A 17,376-nucleotide genomic window follows, 5' to 3' on the forward strand; every position below is an offset into this window, starting at 1 on the left:
AGTTCGTACATCTAAATGTTTATTTCTTCATAAAAACTGTCAATTTATTTTAGTTTTCTTAAATAAGAGGTTCTCTTATTTAAGGGGCTCTTAGAGATCCATATCTTATCTCCATTGTACGGTACTAAGAACCCACTTTCCATGCTCCTGCTATATTACATGTCCATGCATTACCCAAAAGTAGGGGTTGATGTAGGGCATCGTTGATTCTGTGAATCAACGATTTGTGGATTTGCTCAAAGAGCTGACTAACTACATGTGTGACGGATGGTAGCTACATCTTATTTAGGTGTCACACAATAGATGTACTGTCATATAATAATAGTATCTGCTCCCCTGATCTCAGTTCCCCTGTTAAACCCTTTTATTCGAGTTCAAAGTCCTAATCAATTCCCAGCATCTAGTGTAAATTAACATCAATCTATACATAATCTAAAACTACACATAACAAGTCCAAAATCAATATTTATTTGAAAATTTCTTTTGTGTATGTATTTTTTTTATTTAATTGCTGTAGTCATATTCCTAATATATACCATCTGCTTGAAATATCCAATATTGTTTAATATTTCTAATCCAAGAGAAGTCTAATGTGCAGGTATGTTCACCCTTAATACATGCTTTGCAATTTATAAGATACTACTTTCTAAGCTGTTTCAGCTATGAAAGAAAGAGGACACACCCTATTTCGTAAAACTTGACAAGTGTGACAATCAGATAAAAATGAGTGATAACAATGTAAATCCCCGTTGTAAATGTATAAATTTGTGTATAAATTGTTTTCAAGTGGTGTAAAATTGTCTTCATTCAGTAAAATCTATATCTAAGTAAATAATTTCATAATGATACAAAAAATCACATAAAAATTTACTAAAAATATGAGAGGTAAAACAAAGATATATACACAGGTTTTACAAAAACATAGAAATTAGACATTACACATAAATTCAAGTAAATGTAAAATTGTTACAAGTTACGTTACTTTACATTATGTAACCTAATGTGTTAATCTGAAGAAAATAGCAGCTAAATCAGTTTTAAACTATACCACAGTTATAATTCTGTATGCTGATTTAAATCATCTGCTTCCCCAAACCACTTTTTATAAACATACAATGGATCAATCATCCAATGTTTATGAAATGAAACAGGCTTCTGCACAGCTAAATAGTCAGTTGCATAATCATTTGGTCTTGCCTGCAAAACAGAAAAAAATATTTTTTACTTTAAAAAATTTTTATTAGATTCTTCTCCAAAATTTTCATATCAGTACCAAATGAGAAATATAAGCAAATTAAATCTGAACAGGATAGTTTACTATCCTGTTAAAACCTAATTTAGGTTTTTTTATATTAAAAATTACTAAAGATTATTAAAATAATTTATTAAATTATTACTATCCTGTTCCATTTTAATTCACTTTTATTTCTCATTTGGAACTGATAAGAAGATTTTGGAGACAAATTGAATAAGTACTTAATAAAGGAAGTCAAACTTTATACATGAAGGGGTACAAGACAAAAATAATCAACAATCAAGTCAAAAATTAAGTACATTAATTTTGATAAGTTTTTTCTTTAACTATCATTTTCAAGTTCTCACAGAAAGTTTTTGACTTTTTTTTTTCATTTTACTGAGGTTTGGTTTTGTTTGTTTTTTTTTTTAGTTTATTAAATTTCTTTTTAATAGTAATCAGTAATATCGATATGTTTTTAGAAGAAGACATAAAACTTAATGCAGTATTGTAAATGTCAAACATGTATTATGTTACCAGACTTAGATAAATGCTTGATCTGTTAAGAAAAAGTAAGGCATTACTCTATGATGTTGATTATGATAAAGTGTGTGTGTGTGTGTATATATATATATATATATATATATATATATATATATATATATATATATATATATATAAATAAATAAAGATGATAATTTAATAGTAATAATAAACAGAATCGTCATATGCTTAAAAGCATTAATAATAATAAAACAGATCACTTTATTCGTCATGTGCAAATATTAATATAAGTATTTTATTTAAATTCTAAATAAATAAACCACGAAGTACAGCACACTGAGATAAGACACATCTTATCTTAATTTTTCCATGAAAGTACAGATGAAAAAAGTTAACCTTGCGTAGTTACTGTGGAAGCAGCTTGGATGTTGAAAAAGCCTGGCTAATACTGAGTAACCTTGATGTGAACTCACACATTTGCAGTAGCCATTGGCAATGAGTGACTACTTGTATAAAATTCCATTTATTTTTCTGTATATTTTTCATTTATTAATTTTAAATGGTTTATACGGTTTTTTTCTCATTTGGGATATTAATTTTTATATATTAATTTTTATCATTTACATGATTTAGAATTGCATTATTATACTTATAAAACATTTATTTACTTGTAAGAATTTTTAATGGCTCAATTCCAATTCCATCTGCCTGCATTCATGATTATTAGTTTCTTTATTAATTTTTTTTATAGCTGTTGCAGAGCCATCAGTCCCGGCGTTGCTTTGCACATGTGTCGAATGAATATAGGATTCATCATAAAAAACAACTGGCCTTCCTTCCTCTTTGTACTAACAATTTTTTTTTAAATAGATGGTACGTTTAAAGCACATATCATGATGTCCTATTTAAGGTTGTCTGTTGCCATCTGTCCTTTTCCACTTGAAACCCTATTCACAAAATTTCTCTCAAAGTCTCATGATTAAAATTCTAATCCTGGGTGTTCTTTCAAAATATTCATAATTTTTTTTAATGTTAGCAATGTATTGTGATGTTTATGAAAATGATGATAAACTATGTTCTGTAACACTTTTTTGTAATGTTCAGTTTTTTACATTCATGTGCGAGTTTTACCAGGTGTACTGAAATCTCTCTAATTATACCTGACCCTAGTCTCACAGATCTTGGTTGGGGCATAACTAAACACTGAAAAATATTTCAAACAGTATTAATTAAAAAATACTGTTTAATGTAAGAAATAATACACCATTAATTTATATCAAGAGTTGCTTCCTTACAATTGAGGAAGATGGTCTTATAAAAACTCACAACAGTTACATATTAATACACAATTTTCATTTATTAATTTTTTTTTTTGTTATTATGCAATAACGGAATTTTTTTGTTCATGATTGAACAAAGTACTTTCATGCAAAAATTAGGGTAAGATGTCTTATATCAATATTCTGTATTAATCTTTTTATATCATTCTACTGTTAAATTATATTTAAACCACCTAATACAGATTAATTTCAGTGAAATAATATAAATAAATATATCTATATATATAAATTTTTTTCATAATCAGTGTTATCAAGCAATGCCTTTTTTTTTATTTTAGCATAACACAACACAACAACTCAATCAAATTTTCACATAAACAATTACAGCATAACTAAAAATGATTGTTTTAATGATTTTCTGCTTTTAAGGAAAGGGAAATAATTCGTAAACTGATCTGATTCTAGCTTGAAAAAAGGTCATTCAAACATATGTCCACTTTGCTACCTAATTACGTTCTAAGGTTCCTAGTAGTAGTAAATACAGCAGATTTGAATACTAGTTCATGGATACCAGTATTTGGTGGTTGGGTTTCAAGGTTTCAATAACCCCACATATCAGTAATGGTTGTACAAGACCTAATAATACAGTGTTATAATAATACACTGTAATAATACACTGTATTAATACCTTACAGTGTTACGGAGGCAAAACAAACCCCAGTGAAACAGGTAAACTTTACGGTTTTTTGACCTGAAAAATCTCCCATTGTATTCATGATTTCCAATTAAAAAAAAAACAGAAAAATAAATTTAGACCTTTAAAACATTAAAATGCTTTTAATTTACTTTTAAAATAAATACTCACTTTATATATGCTGTATTACTTTACAATAAATATTCAAAAATTCTACCACTGACATCAATGCCTTTTTCAACTTGTTTCCTTATATTTTTTGTCAGCAATCTAATGATATCTTAGCCCAGAAAATGCAAGCACATGTGGCTACTTTTTGCTTGTATACCTCCTAGGGGAAATAGGTCTGGTGATCCAGGTGGCCAACTTACTGGCCCTTTACATCTAATCCATTTACCAGTAAATTTTTCATCTAAGTTTTACTACATTTGTGAATGTTTAGGTGCTCCATCAATTTGACAGTATATTTCAATTTGTTTTGCCAATGAGAAATTTTCAAGCACTGTAAGAAATTTATTATCTAAAAATTCCAGATACTTCCTCGCTCTTGTAGTGTTCTAGTATGAAAGGACCTAATTAATTGGATATTGATGATCATGCCACACCAAAAATCTGCTGGAAATTTGATTGTACTATGATTTGATTGTACTTGATTTGATTGTACTGTGGGTTCTTCAGACCGATGTCAATTTCATGTGTTGCTTAAGCCATTACATAGTTGTCCAAAAGTGGTAATTATTATTAACCCACTGACAAAAATGTAGTTGAGCATGGTCTGGAGGTGTTTAACTTTCTGTAAAAAATAAGGACACAGTCATGAGCATGTAATTGGTTATGCAGGAATTCTTCACATGCTGATTGTAGGACTAAGCTGTACCACCTGTACAATGTTTTTCCTTTCATCACCATTTAATGGTTGACATTGCTGAGAACTGTACTATTTTTACAAAATACTTTATGGAACTACTTTATTTGGATTTGGAACTACTCATCCAGGATACCTACATCGATATTCTTCCACCACAGCTAGGGCACTTCCATAACAAAAGCTGTACACAAAAATCATATTCTGCATGAGTGAAGGTGCGACATTTTTCAAAACAAAGAATTCAAAACTAAACCACCTAACGTTCAGTGTTACTGACCTAATTTTTCAAAGGTCTAAATTTATTGTACTAAAAATAGCTGTTTTTAATTTTCACAATTTGTTTTTAAAAATAAAGGATTTTTTTTTACACTTCATCAAACAATTTTCTCAAAATTAAATCATTTACAAGTTTTGATAATAAAGTTTACATTTATTAGTAACTTAAGTTATTGTACTCCAAAACTACAACAACATGTTTTTTGTCACAGAATCTTTCTGTTTAAGTTGGACCTGTTTTATTTGATTTTTCATGTCAAAAAAACCATCAAGTTTAATCTGGGCAAAAGTTTCACTAGGTATAACTCGATAATAAAGTGTTTTCCGCCGACATGAACTTTTCCTTATTTCCTAAATTATTTCAATTTCCTCCTGACCCTGAATATTAATTCACATACCTACACTTATTTCTACCTTATCTTAAAAATAATTTCTAATTCTTAAAAATTTTGTTTCAAACATAAATAAATATTTTTAAAGTTAGAATAAATTAAAAATTTCATGTAAAATTAATCATGACAGACTGAAATTAAGAGAAGTAAATAACACTGATGTTACAGTGACCTATAATTAATTATCTTTAACAGAAATTTTTGCTTTTGCAACATGTTTATGAATTAATAGATTGTTTATAAGTTTCAAGATTGTTTATATGTGATGGAATTGAGCTACTTGGTCGACATATTCGAGAAATTCCAAGAAGCAAATACACATATGGATACAAGTGATAAAGTTAATGTTTAAATTTAAATTTAAGCTAAATATAGAAAAAGAACTCAAGAGTGTTTATTTCTAACATTGAAACTTTCTTCACAATACTTTGCTCTGCAAGACAGGCTCAAGGGAGTCACTAATAATTAATTTAGTATTTATACTTAATTATTAAATATATTATGCAGTACTGATATAACCCTATTTGTAAGTGTATTATTAAATGTGTATTAGGTAGATTTCATTAAAAAAGCTACCTATTGTAATGGATACCATGATTCTACTTCTGGAAAATTTTAATATATCTTTACATTTCACATCCTTCAGACCACCAACCACCGTCAGTTCAAAGGTTTATATATATATATTTCACTTTCTTGCGGACATGATAACTTTTGTGCCAATCACTTTCAAATTGATACATAAAATATAACGACCCAAAATCTCGGTTGAGTCGTTATGGGCACAATCGGACCATGGAGGGAGCTTTTTCGAAAAAACAAAACAAAATATGCTATAACTTTCGTATTAAGTAAAATATCGAATTCGTTTAAAGTTCCAACTATTATCCTAAAACTTATGTAAGTAAGGTTTTTTAATATCACCAACCATTGGCCCAGGGGGTGGAAAAAATGGGGTTTCAAAGAGAGAAAAAAATCATACCTCCCATAATAGGCACAGTATCGAATTGGTTTAAAGTGGTCGTTAGTGCTCAAAACATTAACTAAATTGCTGCAATTGTAAGAAGGGGCTTGTCGTATGCTAAACATGTAAAACTCTTTTCACATGCAACCACTGTCGTATTGAGTTGAGAAATACTGCATTACAGTATATCTAACCAAAAATCACAATCAAGTCGGTGACTTCTTCATAAATACTGTCTTGTTAACTTAACAAAAATTATACATAACAACAAATATTTATATTATAGAGATATAAGATACACACATACATGTATTATGAATTACTTAATCTAAAAATACCAGAAATAAATTAATATATATATATTTGCAAACCTGATGAAAATCTGATAGATGAACAATTGGTATGTTAAGTCTAGTTAAACAGATTCCAAGGTACATATCATCAGGAGTGTCATTTTGTTGACAGGAACAATGTTGTAATATTGGTTTTAATGCTGACATACTTATAGCAATACTTCCACCACCAGTTATATAATTATAACCAACTAGTTTTAAACCTACTACATTATATCCATACATCTCTCCAATAGCTACTGGTTCTGAACTATTCCAGCAACTCAATAATTCCTGCATTCGTGTAACACTATAAAACAAAAAAATGAAAGACAGTATTTTTAATAATTAAAATCAATGAAGCAGGGCCTAGCTCAGTGGTAAGCAGTGGATATAAAACAAAAGCTGTCGATTCAAAACCAACTCAGACTGGTTAAAATTTTTAATAAAATGGATATTATATTAATAATAGTATTAATTATTCATTGATACATAATCTTCACTAATACAGGAAGATTGTCAATCATGATAAAACCCTCTCCCGTTAGATAAATATCCCCTTTACGATACCATTAGCTTTGAAATGAGATTACTTTACTTCACCTCTATACCCCTCCAACAAGTAGAATGCTTTGTACAAGAATAACATTAATACTTTAAGTTGATAAATCAATCATGAAATTATCTAAACCTAGCCTGCAAATTTTACATTTTTTCAATCTGAGTTTGTAGTAAATTTTATAAACCAATTTAACAAAAATCATTTACATTTAAGAAGTAGTTTATACAGTCTTTCCTCTGAGTTTGTAGTAAATTTTATAAACCAGTTTAACAAAAATCATTTACATTTAAGAAGTAGTTTATACAGTCTTTCAAATTTCAACTTTAAGTTATATATTTACCAAGCATACAATATTAAACGTTTTAAAATATATTTTACAAAACATTTTTTATAGGTCTTAAAAAATGTCTTAATTGAACCTTAATCAATTTATACTGATAATCTAAGACTGTGTCAGATAACACATATATTCAAAACTGTATAAAAGTAAAGCAATTTACAAAAAGAAATTTAAAACAAACACTTAACTTGTTTTATATCAAAACAAATGAACAGAATATAAACATTAAAGGAGCGACATAGTTACAAAATAATCATTAAAAATACTTTTCTATTACAAAAAGAAATTTAAAACAAACACTTAACTTGTTTTATATCAAAACAAATGAACAGAATATAAACATTAAAGGAGCGACATAGTTACAAAATAATCATTAAAAATACTTTTCTATTGTTTGTACTTTTGAAGACAAAAAGAAAATAATTGTGAAACTACAGTGTACTCGTGTCTCAAATGTCAGGTAAGGGAACTAAAGAATAATTCCTAACAAACACTGAATGTAAATGTAAAAAATAATTTGAATTGGCCAAAAACATGACAGCAATTTTTTTTATAACTACTTAGGCAACTATGTTATCCAGATTTTAATTAATGGGATATTTAAAATTGATTCGTTTCTAAATTTTATCATTTAAATGCTTGAAAACAGTTTAAAAACTTTGTAAGAATTTCAGAACAATTAACAAGAAAATGTTCATGACATTACAAAAATAGTAGGAAAAGAATTAAAACATTTATATTCCAACTACAAAGTGGCTTCTAATCAACTTTATTTTACAGTCGCATCCATTTATCTTCATAAATATGAATTATAAAAAAAATATTTGGTAACTTCATTGATTTAAAGTTATTCTCCATTCATTTCTGTTCCATGCTGATCTTTTAACCTCAATATATTTACTAAATATTACATCCTCAATTATCTTTTTATGCATTTCAATATTTGTCTTGGTCTATAGTTTTTCCGTCATTAAAAATATCTGTGTCTTAATATATGACTCGGTGAAAAAATTTTACACAGATCTCTCGCTTCTTCTATTGGTCTTAAGTCTTCATTTCAAAATTTAGTGACCCACCTAATTTTAAATGTCCTCCCATAACTAGAAAGGCCAACAATATTTCCCTATTGTTCATTTTTACATGTCCATAAAACATTACAGTGCAATTCAAAGTTTCATTTAGTTTTAGATCTAATTTTGATACAAGCAAATTTCTTTTCTGCATGAAAGCACTCCAAACACTTATGGCAATTTGCTTATTTAAAAAAGTTTGACTTAAAAATCATAACTTTTCATAAATTCACTGCTTACAATTATGAACAAATGAACAAAAAATTCTAAATGCAATGTTTTACAGATTTTTAAGTATATTCTAAACACAAATACTATCTAAACAATAGGTCACACCTAAATTTGAAGATAATTTTTTGAAAAATTTGAAACAGTGTAAAATCATGTCAAAAATTCATACAGGACATAGTCAGAAATAAAAATAAATAAACACTTACCTAAGCAATGTGTCATCATCAGCCAACACAAGCCATCTTAATGATGGCAAATCTTTTTCACGTTCCAAAACAAGTCTAAAGATGGCAAACATCTTTGCACAATGACCTCGTTCAGTATTCTCAACTCCAACATCAGTAGTTGGAATTGTATTATCTACAGGTAATAAAAATTAAATTTATTATTAACTAAAAACAAAAACCCATAATATTAAATAAATGTACTGTATATATATATATATATATTGTATTTTTTTTAATCAAAAACCAACTTGAACAACCCAAGTACAGAATTACAAAGTGAATGAAATTATACTTACCTTATTTTTCTTTTTTTATTCAAATACCATTTTCACAGGATCCCACATCATCAATTATATATAAATTATATAAAATTACATATCAAAACAACAATTTTTTTTTTTAGATTAAAATATTAAAACTACTATCATATATAGAAAACAATGAAGTCAACTAAATAAAATAACTAACTAAAACATATATTTAATATGATGACAATTAAGAATTAAAATTAACTTTAAAAATAAAATAATTAGAAGATTTACACCATGTAACCTGGCCAGCCAATGTTACATAACTGATCAATAATGTAGTTAGTATAAACTAATCAGTAATGTAAAATTGGCTCACCAGGTTACATGGTATAACTCTTCGAATTGTTTTATTTTTAAAGTTAATTTTAATTTTTAATTGATGTCATATTTAAATTATATTATATTTAATTAACTCATGTTTTCTATATATGACCATTTTAATTTTTAAAAAAATTGTTTAAAATTATAAAGATCAATTAATTAAAATAACAAAGTCAAAATTAAAATGTAAAGATATAATTAAAACAAAGATAAAAATTACATAAACTTAAGCAAAGCAAAGTCTAAATCATGGTCTATGTGGCTAGCACATGATTTTGCTTTGCTTAAGTTTTTGTTTTTATTTTAAAAGTTTTAATTAAGTCATTTTTATTTTTGTATTAATTACATTTTAATTTTGACTTGGTTAATTTTAAATAACTGATCTTTGTAATTTTAAACATTTTTATTTAACAAATTTTTATATTTTATGTTATTATCTCTTTTTTTGGAATTATAATTTAAAATTTTTAATTTAAATAAAAGGTTTTAAATTTGTGTATGGTTTTAAAGTATGATAAATTAAATTTAATTTTAAAATACATAAAATTATAAATGAATGGACGATATTTTATCACGGATTGCAATGTTTTGATGGTTTTTTTAATATATATATAAAATATATATATATTAAAAATTATAATAAATATATATAAGCTATATGGAGCTGATGATATGATTCAAATTTGTGAAAGCATTTCTAAGGTAAGTCATTCTATTTCAATTGTTCTGTACTTAGGGTTGATCTATTAAATACAAATTAATTTGTATTGGTACAGAGTATGGATATTAAAAGAATTGCTTTTAAAAAATAATATATATATATGTGTGTGTATATATTAACTCACTTGCCAACAATTCTTTTATATATATGTTCAAGCGCTTTCAGAATAAAATTCCATCATCAGAACTTAAAAAATGTATGTTATAATCTTAATAAAACTAAAACCTTTTCGTTATGTAAATCTGTTTATGATTTATTATGAATGTCTCCACCGTTATCTAGTGGATACACATAAAGTTTTTAATATGGACACAGTATGTTGATAATCAGTGATCCCTTCTCTCATGCCTGAAAGCTGGTGACCCGATTCATATCTCGCTGACAATTTCCTGCCATAGCTCATGGTCCTCTACCATTCGAATCATTGATTTGAATGGCAGACAGGAGAGGAGGCATCTCTCCTGTCACATCTTATGATGTGACAGGTCATACAGTAAGGCAGATACAGGCATACAGTAAGGCAGAAAATGTCATACAGTAGACCTTTTCACTGGTCTTCTGGATGACCTGATGCTCTTGATTTTTCCCTGAACAACTAGCTTCTCAAGATATTCACCACGCTTACAGATTATTTGGCCAAAAAAACAGAGGATGCGCTAGAAGCATATAACCTCTTGTATACCCAGCTCCTTTATAATAAAGTTGTTCATCCTCTTTTCCGTCCATGTGATATGGAGCATTCTTCTTTAGGCCAACAATCTGAATATATCATTTCTCCTCCAGTCTTCCACTTTGATGGTCCAGTTCTCAATGACTACTGGGAAGACTAGTACCTGAAGCAGTCTCAGCTTTGTATTTTTCGTGATTTCTCTACCCTTCCAAATAGCACTCAACTTTGTAAGTGCCTCCTTTGCCAAGATAATTCTTATTTCAGCTGACAAGCCCCCATCTTTATCTATTGTGGATTCTAAATATACGAAACAGTTCACCTTTTTTAAATTACACAGCACATTACTGACTGGAAGAGGCTCTGTCTACAATCATAACTTATGTTTTTCCAATGTTTAACTTCAGTCCTAGTGTCTCACTTTCATGCTTAACATGGTTGAGGATCTCCTTCACTTCAACTTCAGTGCCTGCAAATAGTGTTGTATAGTCAGCAAATCATAAGTTGGTTGTACACCAGCTTCATATTCTTAAACAGTCATGTCAGTTTTCCAGGCTCTTCCACATGATATATTTGTAGAATGATGATATTCACTGGTATGTTGATGGTAACCTGGTAATAAACAATGAACATCTAATAATTTTAAACTAATTACATTCTTATAATGAAAATTTAAAATCCACATTTAAAATAGATAATAATAGGATGTTAAATTACTTAGATGTCAATTCAAAATAAAAATGGGAAACAAAATTGAAACATCAATATAGAGAAAACCTACATCTATATAACAATTCATAAAAAACAAATCACCCTTGGTCTCATAAAATTAACACATAAAAATATTAATAGAGCAGTCAAATACACATGCAATAACAAAGAAAAGTTAAATACTGAAATAAGCATCATAAAGCATATAGCAGTTGAAAATTTATATTATGGTACTGTAATAATATTTATAATGAACAACTATCAGAACAAAATAACAATTACTACCTTACAAAAATTACATACAAAAGAGTGGAAAAAAATATATACAAAAGGTTTATACATTAATAATATCATTGAAAACATTACTGACAATAAAGAAATATTTGAACCAGCATACAAACCTTAATAACCACATAATAGAATATATAGAAAAACAAAAATAATAACAATAATAAAATAAACAATCTGTGTGGAATTTATAAAATTAAATGTAATGATTGTTATGTTATTTAAATAGGAAAAACAAATAGATCCTTTAAAACTAGATTTCTTGAAATTATATAAATTACAAAAATAATAAATCAGGTTTATCTAATGTGGCAGACCATTTGATAAACAATAAACATTCTATTTCTGATATTAACACAAATTTAGAAATATTAGAAATTAATAACGATTACATAAAATGAAATATATTAAAAAATATTAAATACAGAAATATGAACAAAATTTCAATTTGATAAACCATCAGATAGTGTTTGATGAAGACATTCTTATAAAAACTGCAACATACATTAGTACTCATGTAAATTAATAGGCAATTATCATTGGGTCATTCGGTCAAAAATTTTTGAGTAATAAATATTTTAAACTACTATTTAAATTCAACAGTTAATATTTCAATGCAATTCTTAGAGAAAACCCCCATTAATCATTACCTAAACAACATTATTAATAGTGTCATAACAACTATTATGCTATTAATTTAAACAGCATTCTATTATGGGTGTAATAAATAGTGAAATAAATTTATAAAATATATAAATATTAAAATTCTTAAGTTACACAAAATAAATAATAATAAAAATGGATGGGAGAAAATTTGCTGTATATTTTTTATATATATTATTATTATTATTATTATTATTATGTTTCATGGCCGCATAGGATCACTTTAGTCAGTCCATTATCAAAGTCTTTTTGATGGAACTGTTTGGGACTTGCAGTTCTCCCAGTACTTTTTCATATGTTTCAATCTTTTTGCCCTTTCTAGTGTTGAAAATGTTTGTATTGTTAGTTTTTCCTTGTGACTGTGAAGCGAGTGTTTTTTCTTGATTTTCTTGTTCAATTTTATCTTAGCTGTGGTGCCTTCTGGTGTAAGGCCAATTTCCTTCGGATCCTCCCTTATTTCTCTGATCCATCTGCATCCTGTCTGGTGTTTTTACAAGTTGAGATTGTACTATATAGCTGTTTCAGAATTCTTGAATCTTGCATCCTCATGACACATCTAAAGAATTCTAGTCTCCTTTTATGCATGATATCACTGATGGTTTCCAACTCTTTGTACACAACTTTTTTGGGCACAATCCACCACTGCCCATCATTCTGGAACTTTTTATTGATGCAGGGTCTTTCAATTCTTCTTTCGATTTTCTGGAGTCTGTTGACTGTTTGTTCAGGTAGAAGAGTTTTTCTACTGCATAAGTGGCTTCTAGTTTTATAACTGTGTTTTAGTGTCTTATTTTTACATTTATTGATAGGCATTTTTTACTGTAAGTGTACCAGGTTAATTTTTGAGCTTTGGCTAGTTTGTTTTTTCTTATTTGGATCGAGGTTTTTTCATTTAGGTTGTTTGTTATTATTTCTTCGAGGTAGTTAAATTAGTTTACTATTATGATTTTATCAATGTTTATGTTTACTTCTTTTAATTGTGGTGGTTTTCTGGGCATAAGTTCTGTTTTTTTGAATGATATTTTGAGGCCAATTTTATTTGCAATGTTTTGAAGTTCTAATATCTATGATTTAGCTTCATCAAAGTAATTTGCTAGCATTCCCAAGTTGTTGGGTACACCAAGACAGTTTGTTTTGATTTTTCTACCTACTTTTACTTTTGGTGGGCATTTTTTGAGCCATTCCCTCATACCATTTCTAGAGAACAGTTGAATTATAGTGGTGATAACCCCATCACCTTGGTGCAGTCCTGTTTTGACTTCAAATGGTTCCTGAGAGCTTGCCTCTGAATTTTATCTTTGACTTAGCGCAGGGATTTTCTGTGGATGCAGGCTAATTTAATATATATATATATCTTCTATATATATGTATATATATATATATATATTTTCTGTATCCATAAAGCAACTTGTACAGCCAGACTGATTGATAATTAATCAACGCCCAGCAATGCAAAAACTACTGAAGATAAATTTATGAAAATTTGTACGCACATTCTTCTTATGAAGTGCACACTAAGAAATGATTTTTTGAAACTCAAAATTTAAAGGATTAAAATGGAAATAAAATTTACTATTTTTTTAATTTTTCTTAACAAATGAAGATATAAAATTGTTGTATATAATTTTCATGTGAATATCTAAAAACCAATTTCTAGATTTTTTGAAAGTCCGAGTTTTAAGATTGAGCTTAAATTCAAAAACTGATTTTAAATTTTTTTTTGAACTTTGCTATTTTTTTTTTTTTTTTAGTAACAAATGGATTTTTAGTAACTTGATTTTTCATTTGGTAATCTTCATGTGAATATCTAAAAACCTATTTCTAGAGATGTTTTAAAATTTGACCTTGAAAGGGGTCAAGAACGGTAAAAAAATTTAGAACAATTATGGCAAATTTTCCTCATTTCCTACTATACTAAAAATATATACACTATATTTGGGTTTGCAAATACTCTTCAGATAAATATCTAAAAACCATTTTCGGGTGTTTTTGGATTTCAATTTTTTAAGGGGTACAACTGTGTAAGGTGTGGCAGCTCAATCAACTCAGCCATTGCCATTGTTGCTGTTTGTGGGATGCTTGGCTGCATCTCCCTCTGGTTATATGTTTAAATAATACAAAATAAAAAAAACTAATTGACTGTGACAGGAACTCAAGTAACCACATAGCGCTAGCAAAGCCGCAACATGGATGCTAGTAGCAAAACAAAACAGAAAAAAGTTTCCTATATGCCATGAATCCACTGTTTAAATAATTTATTAAACTTGTTTTGAATGGTGATAAATCTAATTTACTGCAACACTGAAATTTATGTACTTCAAAGACCAAGTGTATAATTTATATCATGTATAATAAAATACAAAGTGTATAATAATTCAAATCATGTTTACATAAAATTAAAGATAAGACACTACAACATAATTACCTAAATAATAATGAATAAAATTCCAATGATAATCATAAATGTAACTGAAAATAGGAGAGTAATGATAAATAAATTATATGATATCACATATGCAATTATTAACTAACATATCCCACAATGGTGACTCTTTATAACACAATCATCTTGGCAGTAATGTGCATTACTGTATATACTGATTAAAACAAAAACTCATTAGAGCGGTCGGTTGTTTCAGGTGTCACAAGATAGCACACATATCAACCACTTTCTTTTTATTGTTTTCAACTATGTTGTCATTAATGTTATTGTTGAGCAAAACTGAAAACATCATTTGTCTAAACTGCCAGAGGTTAATGTGGATGTTCAGGTGAGACTTCTCCAATCACGTGGTAAGTTATTAAACCGTCTATCTCAAGAGAGCATTCTCATACTTGATATATCAAAGAGCTGCAAAGAAAGCTAAGCAAAGGCAATATGGAAAATGGTTGTTCGTGAATTACTGGAGCCCAGTAAGACTAAAAGGATACAGTACTGTTATTAGTTCTACTGTTGTTGCAAATCCTAGCATACCTGCTTCACAAATGAAGTTTCACTTGTGTGACTATGTCAATTCGCAGAGAAAACGTATTTGGTCAGCACAACATCTGCATGCCATTCATGAAGAGCTTATGCACTCACTGAAAGTAGAAGTTTGAAGTGAATATCACCAAATAAAATAATCGAATCTTTTTTAATGAACGCCGAGTACTGTTGCATTTTCATGGCATTTGTAGAACTGGATACAAACAGTTACCCTTAATGTAATTCAATTTCATTGGATTAATTTCAAACAGAAAAAGACACATGCCAAATGTAATCCATGTCTTAGAAGAAATTGTATTTATAGAGTTAAAGGAAAAGCTGGAAGATAATAATAGCATAAAATGTTATGGTCAGGAAAAACTAATTACTTATGAAATTTAATTTAAATTTGATAACATTTACTAATATTAATTACTAGAAATTCATCACACTACTACAAAACACTTGCCATTTTTAAATTACATTATAAAACAGTACCCTTCAAGTGGCTAAAGAACTCAATATGTTTTGCCTGCTTTCCCCATGTCTTTTTAATAACAGGAATTCTATCCTTGTGAAATTTAAGACATGTCTTAACAGCAAAATAGATTTCTTCATTGGGAACTGGTTTACCCTGAGAAAAATTTAAAAAGAAATTATTAAAACAATGAAATAATAAAACAATAATACTTAAATATTTTTATTTTATTAAAGCTTAATTTTATCATCACTGACCACTTTTATTTTTATCTATGTTAGGTACTTTTACACAGACTTGTGCATGTGTGTGTTTTATATATATATATATATATATATATATAGTAATTGAATAAGTTAAGCTTATCACATTAATTTCCAAGAATCGATTTTCACAGCCTACTGCATCTATCTTCAGTTGGTAATGAATTCTATAATTACAATATGTGTATATACTTCTTTTAAAAAATATTATTTTAAAAGATTCATATTATTCCTCTGTACTGTAAAATTATATTTAAGTTCTATTAATAAGCCACCTACTAAAGAATATTTCTTCTTTCTTTTTCCTGTTTAGCCTACGGTAACTACCGTTTAGATAATTCTTCAGAGGATGATATGTATGAGTGTAAATGAAGTGTTAGTCTTGTACATTCTCAGTTCGACCATTCCTGAGATGTGTGGTTAATTGAAACCCAACCATCAAAGAACACCGGTATCCACGATCTAGTATTCAAATCCGTGTAAAAATATCTGGCTTTACTAGGACTTGAATGCTGTAACTCTCGACTTCCAAATCAGCTGATTTGGGAAGACGCGTTAACCAGTAGTCCAACCCGGTGGGTTACTACAGAATATTGAGATGACATATCTTACCTTAATTTTATCATTAAAGTACTTTTGCAAGATCCTGCAACCTCTGTCATGAATGAACTATTTAATTAAATTGCATATTAAAAATTAAAAGTAGTAGCATTCATATAAGAAGTTAATATGCAATTTTCATTATTTTAGCATTTTTAATATGTAAATGAAACATTTCAATCATGAAACAGGATGAGGGATCCCACAAAAGTAGTTTCATGGTAAAATTAAGGTAAGATATGTCTTATCTCAATATTCTGTACTAGGTGGTTTATATCTAAAATAAAGAATTAATGAAAGAAAGAAGTAAAGAAGAATTAAAAGAATTGATTAAATAAAGAATTAAAAATATACGTAACTATCAGCACTAAAGAATGTACATGTTGAATAAAGAATATAAATCACAGTATTCAA

The 17,376-nt window shown here is 28.0% G+C and overlaps 1 protein-coding gene across 6 annotated transcripts in view; it reads right to left on the reverse strand.

The window, feature by feature from the left end:
- Positions 1–843: 843 nt before the first annotated feature.
- The window catches only part of LOC142323911 (beta-1,3-glucosyltransferase), a 45,875-nt gene continuing 29,342 nt past the window's right edge, over positions 844–17,376 (reverse strand). For all 6 annotated transcript variants that reach the window (XM_075364260.1, XM_075364261.1, XM_075364266.1 and 3 more), the window contains exons 8-11: positions 16,120–16,255; positions 8,954–9,107; positions 6,584–6,854; positions 844–1,197 (exon numbers count right to left, since the gene is read on the reverse strand). In XM_075364260.1, the coding sequence (XP_075220375.1) occupies positions 1,054–1,197; positions 6,584–6,854; positions 8,954–9,107; positions 16,120–16,255 (705 nt within the window). In that variant the 3' untranslated portion in view covers positions 844–1,053. The remainder of the gene's footprint in view (positions 1,198–6,583; positions 6,855–8,953; positions 9,108–16,119; positions 16,256–17,376) is intronic.

Source organism: Lycorma delicatula, chromosome 4 (genome assembly GCF_047948215.1).
Source record: "Lycorma delicatula isolate Av1 chromosome 4, ASM4794821v1, whole genome shotgun sequence".
NCBI lineage: Eukaryota > Metazoa > Arthropoda > Insecta > Hemiptera > Fulgoridae > Lycorma > Lycorma delicatula.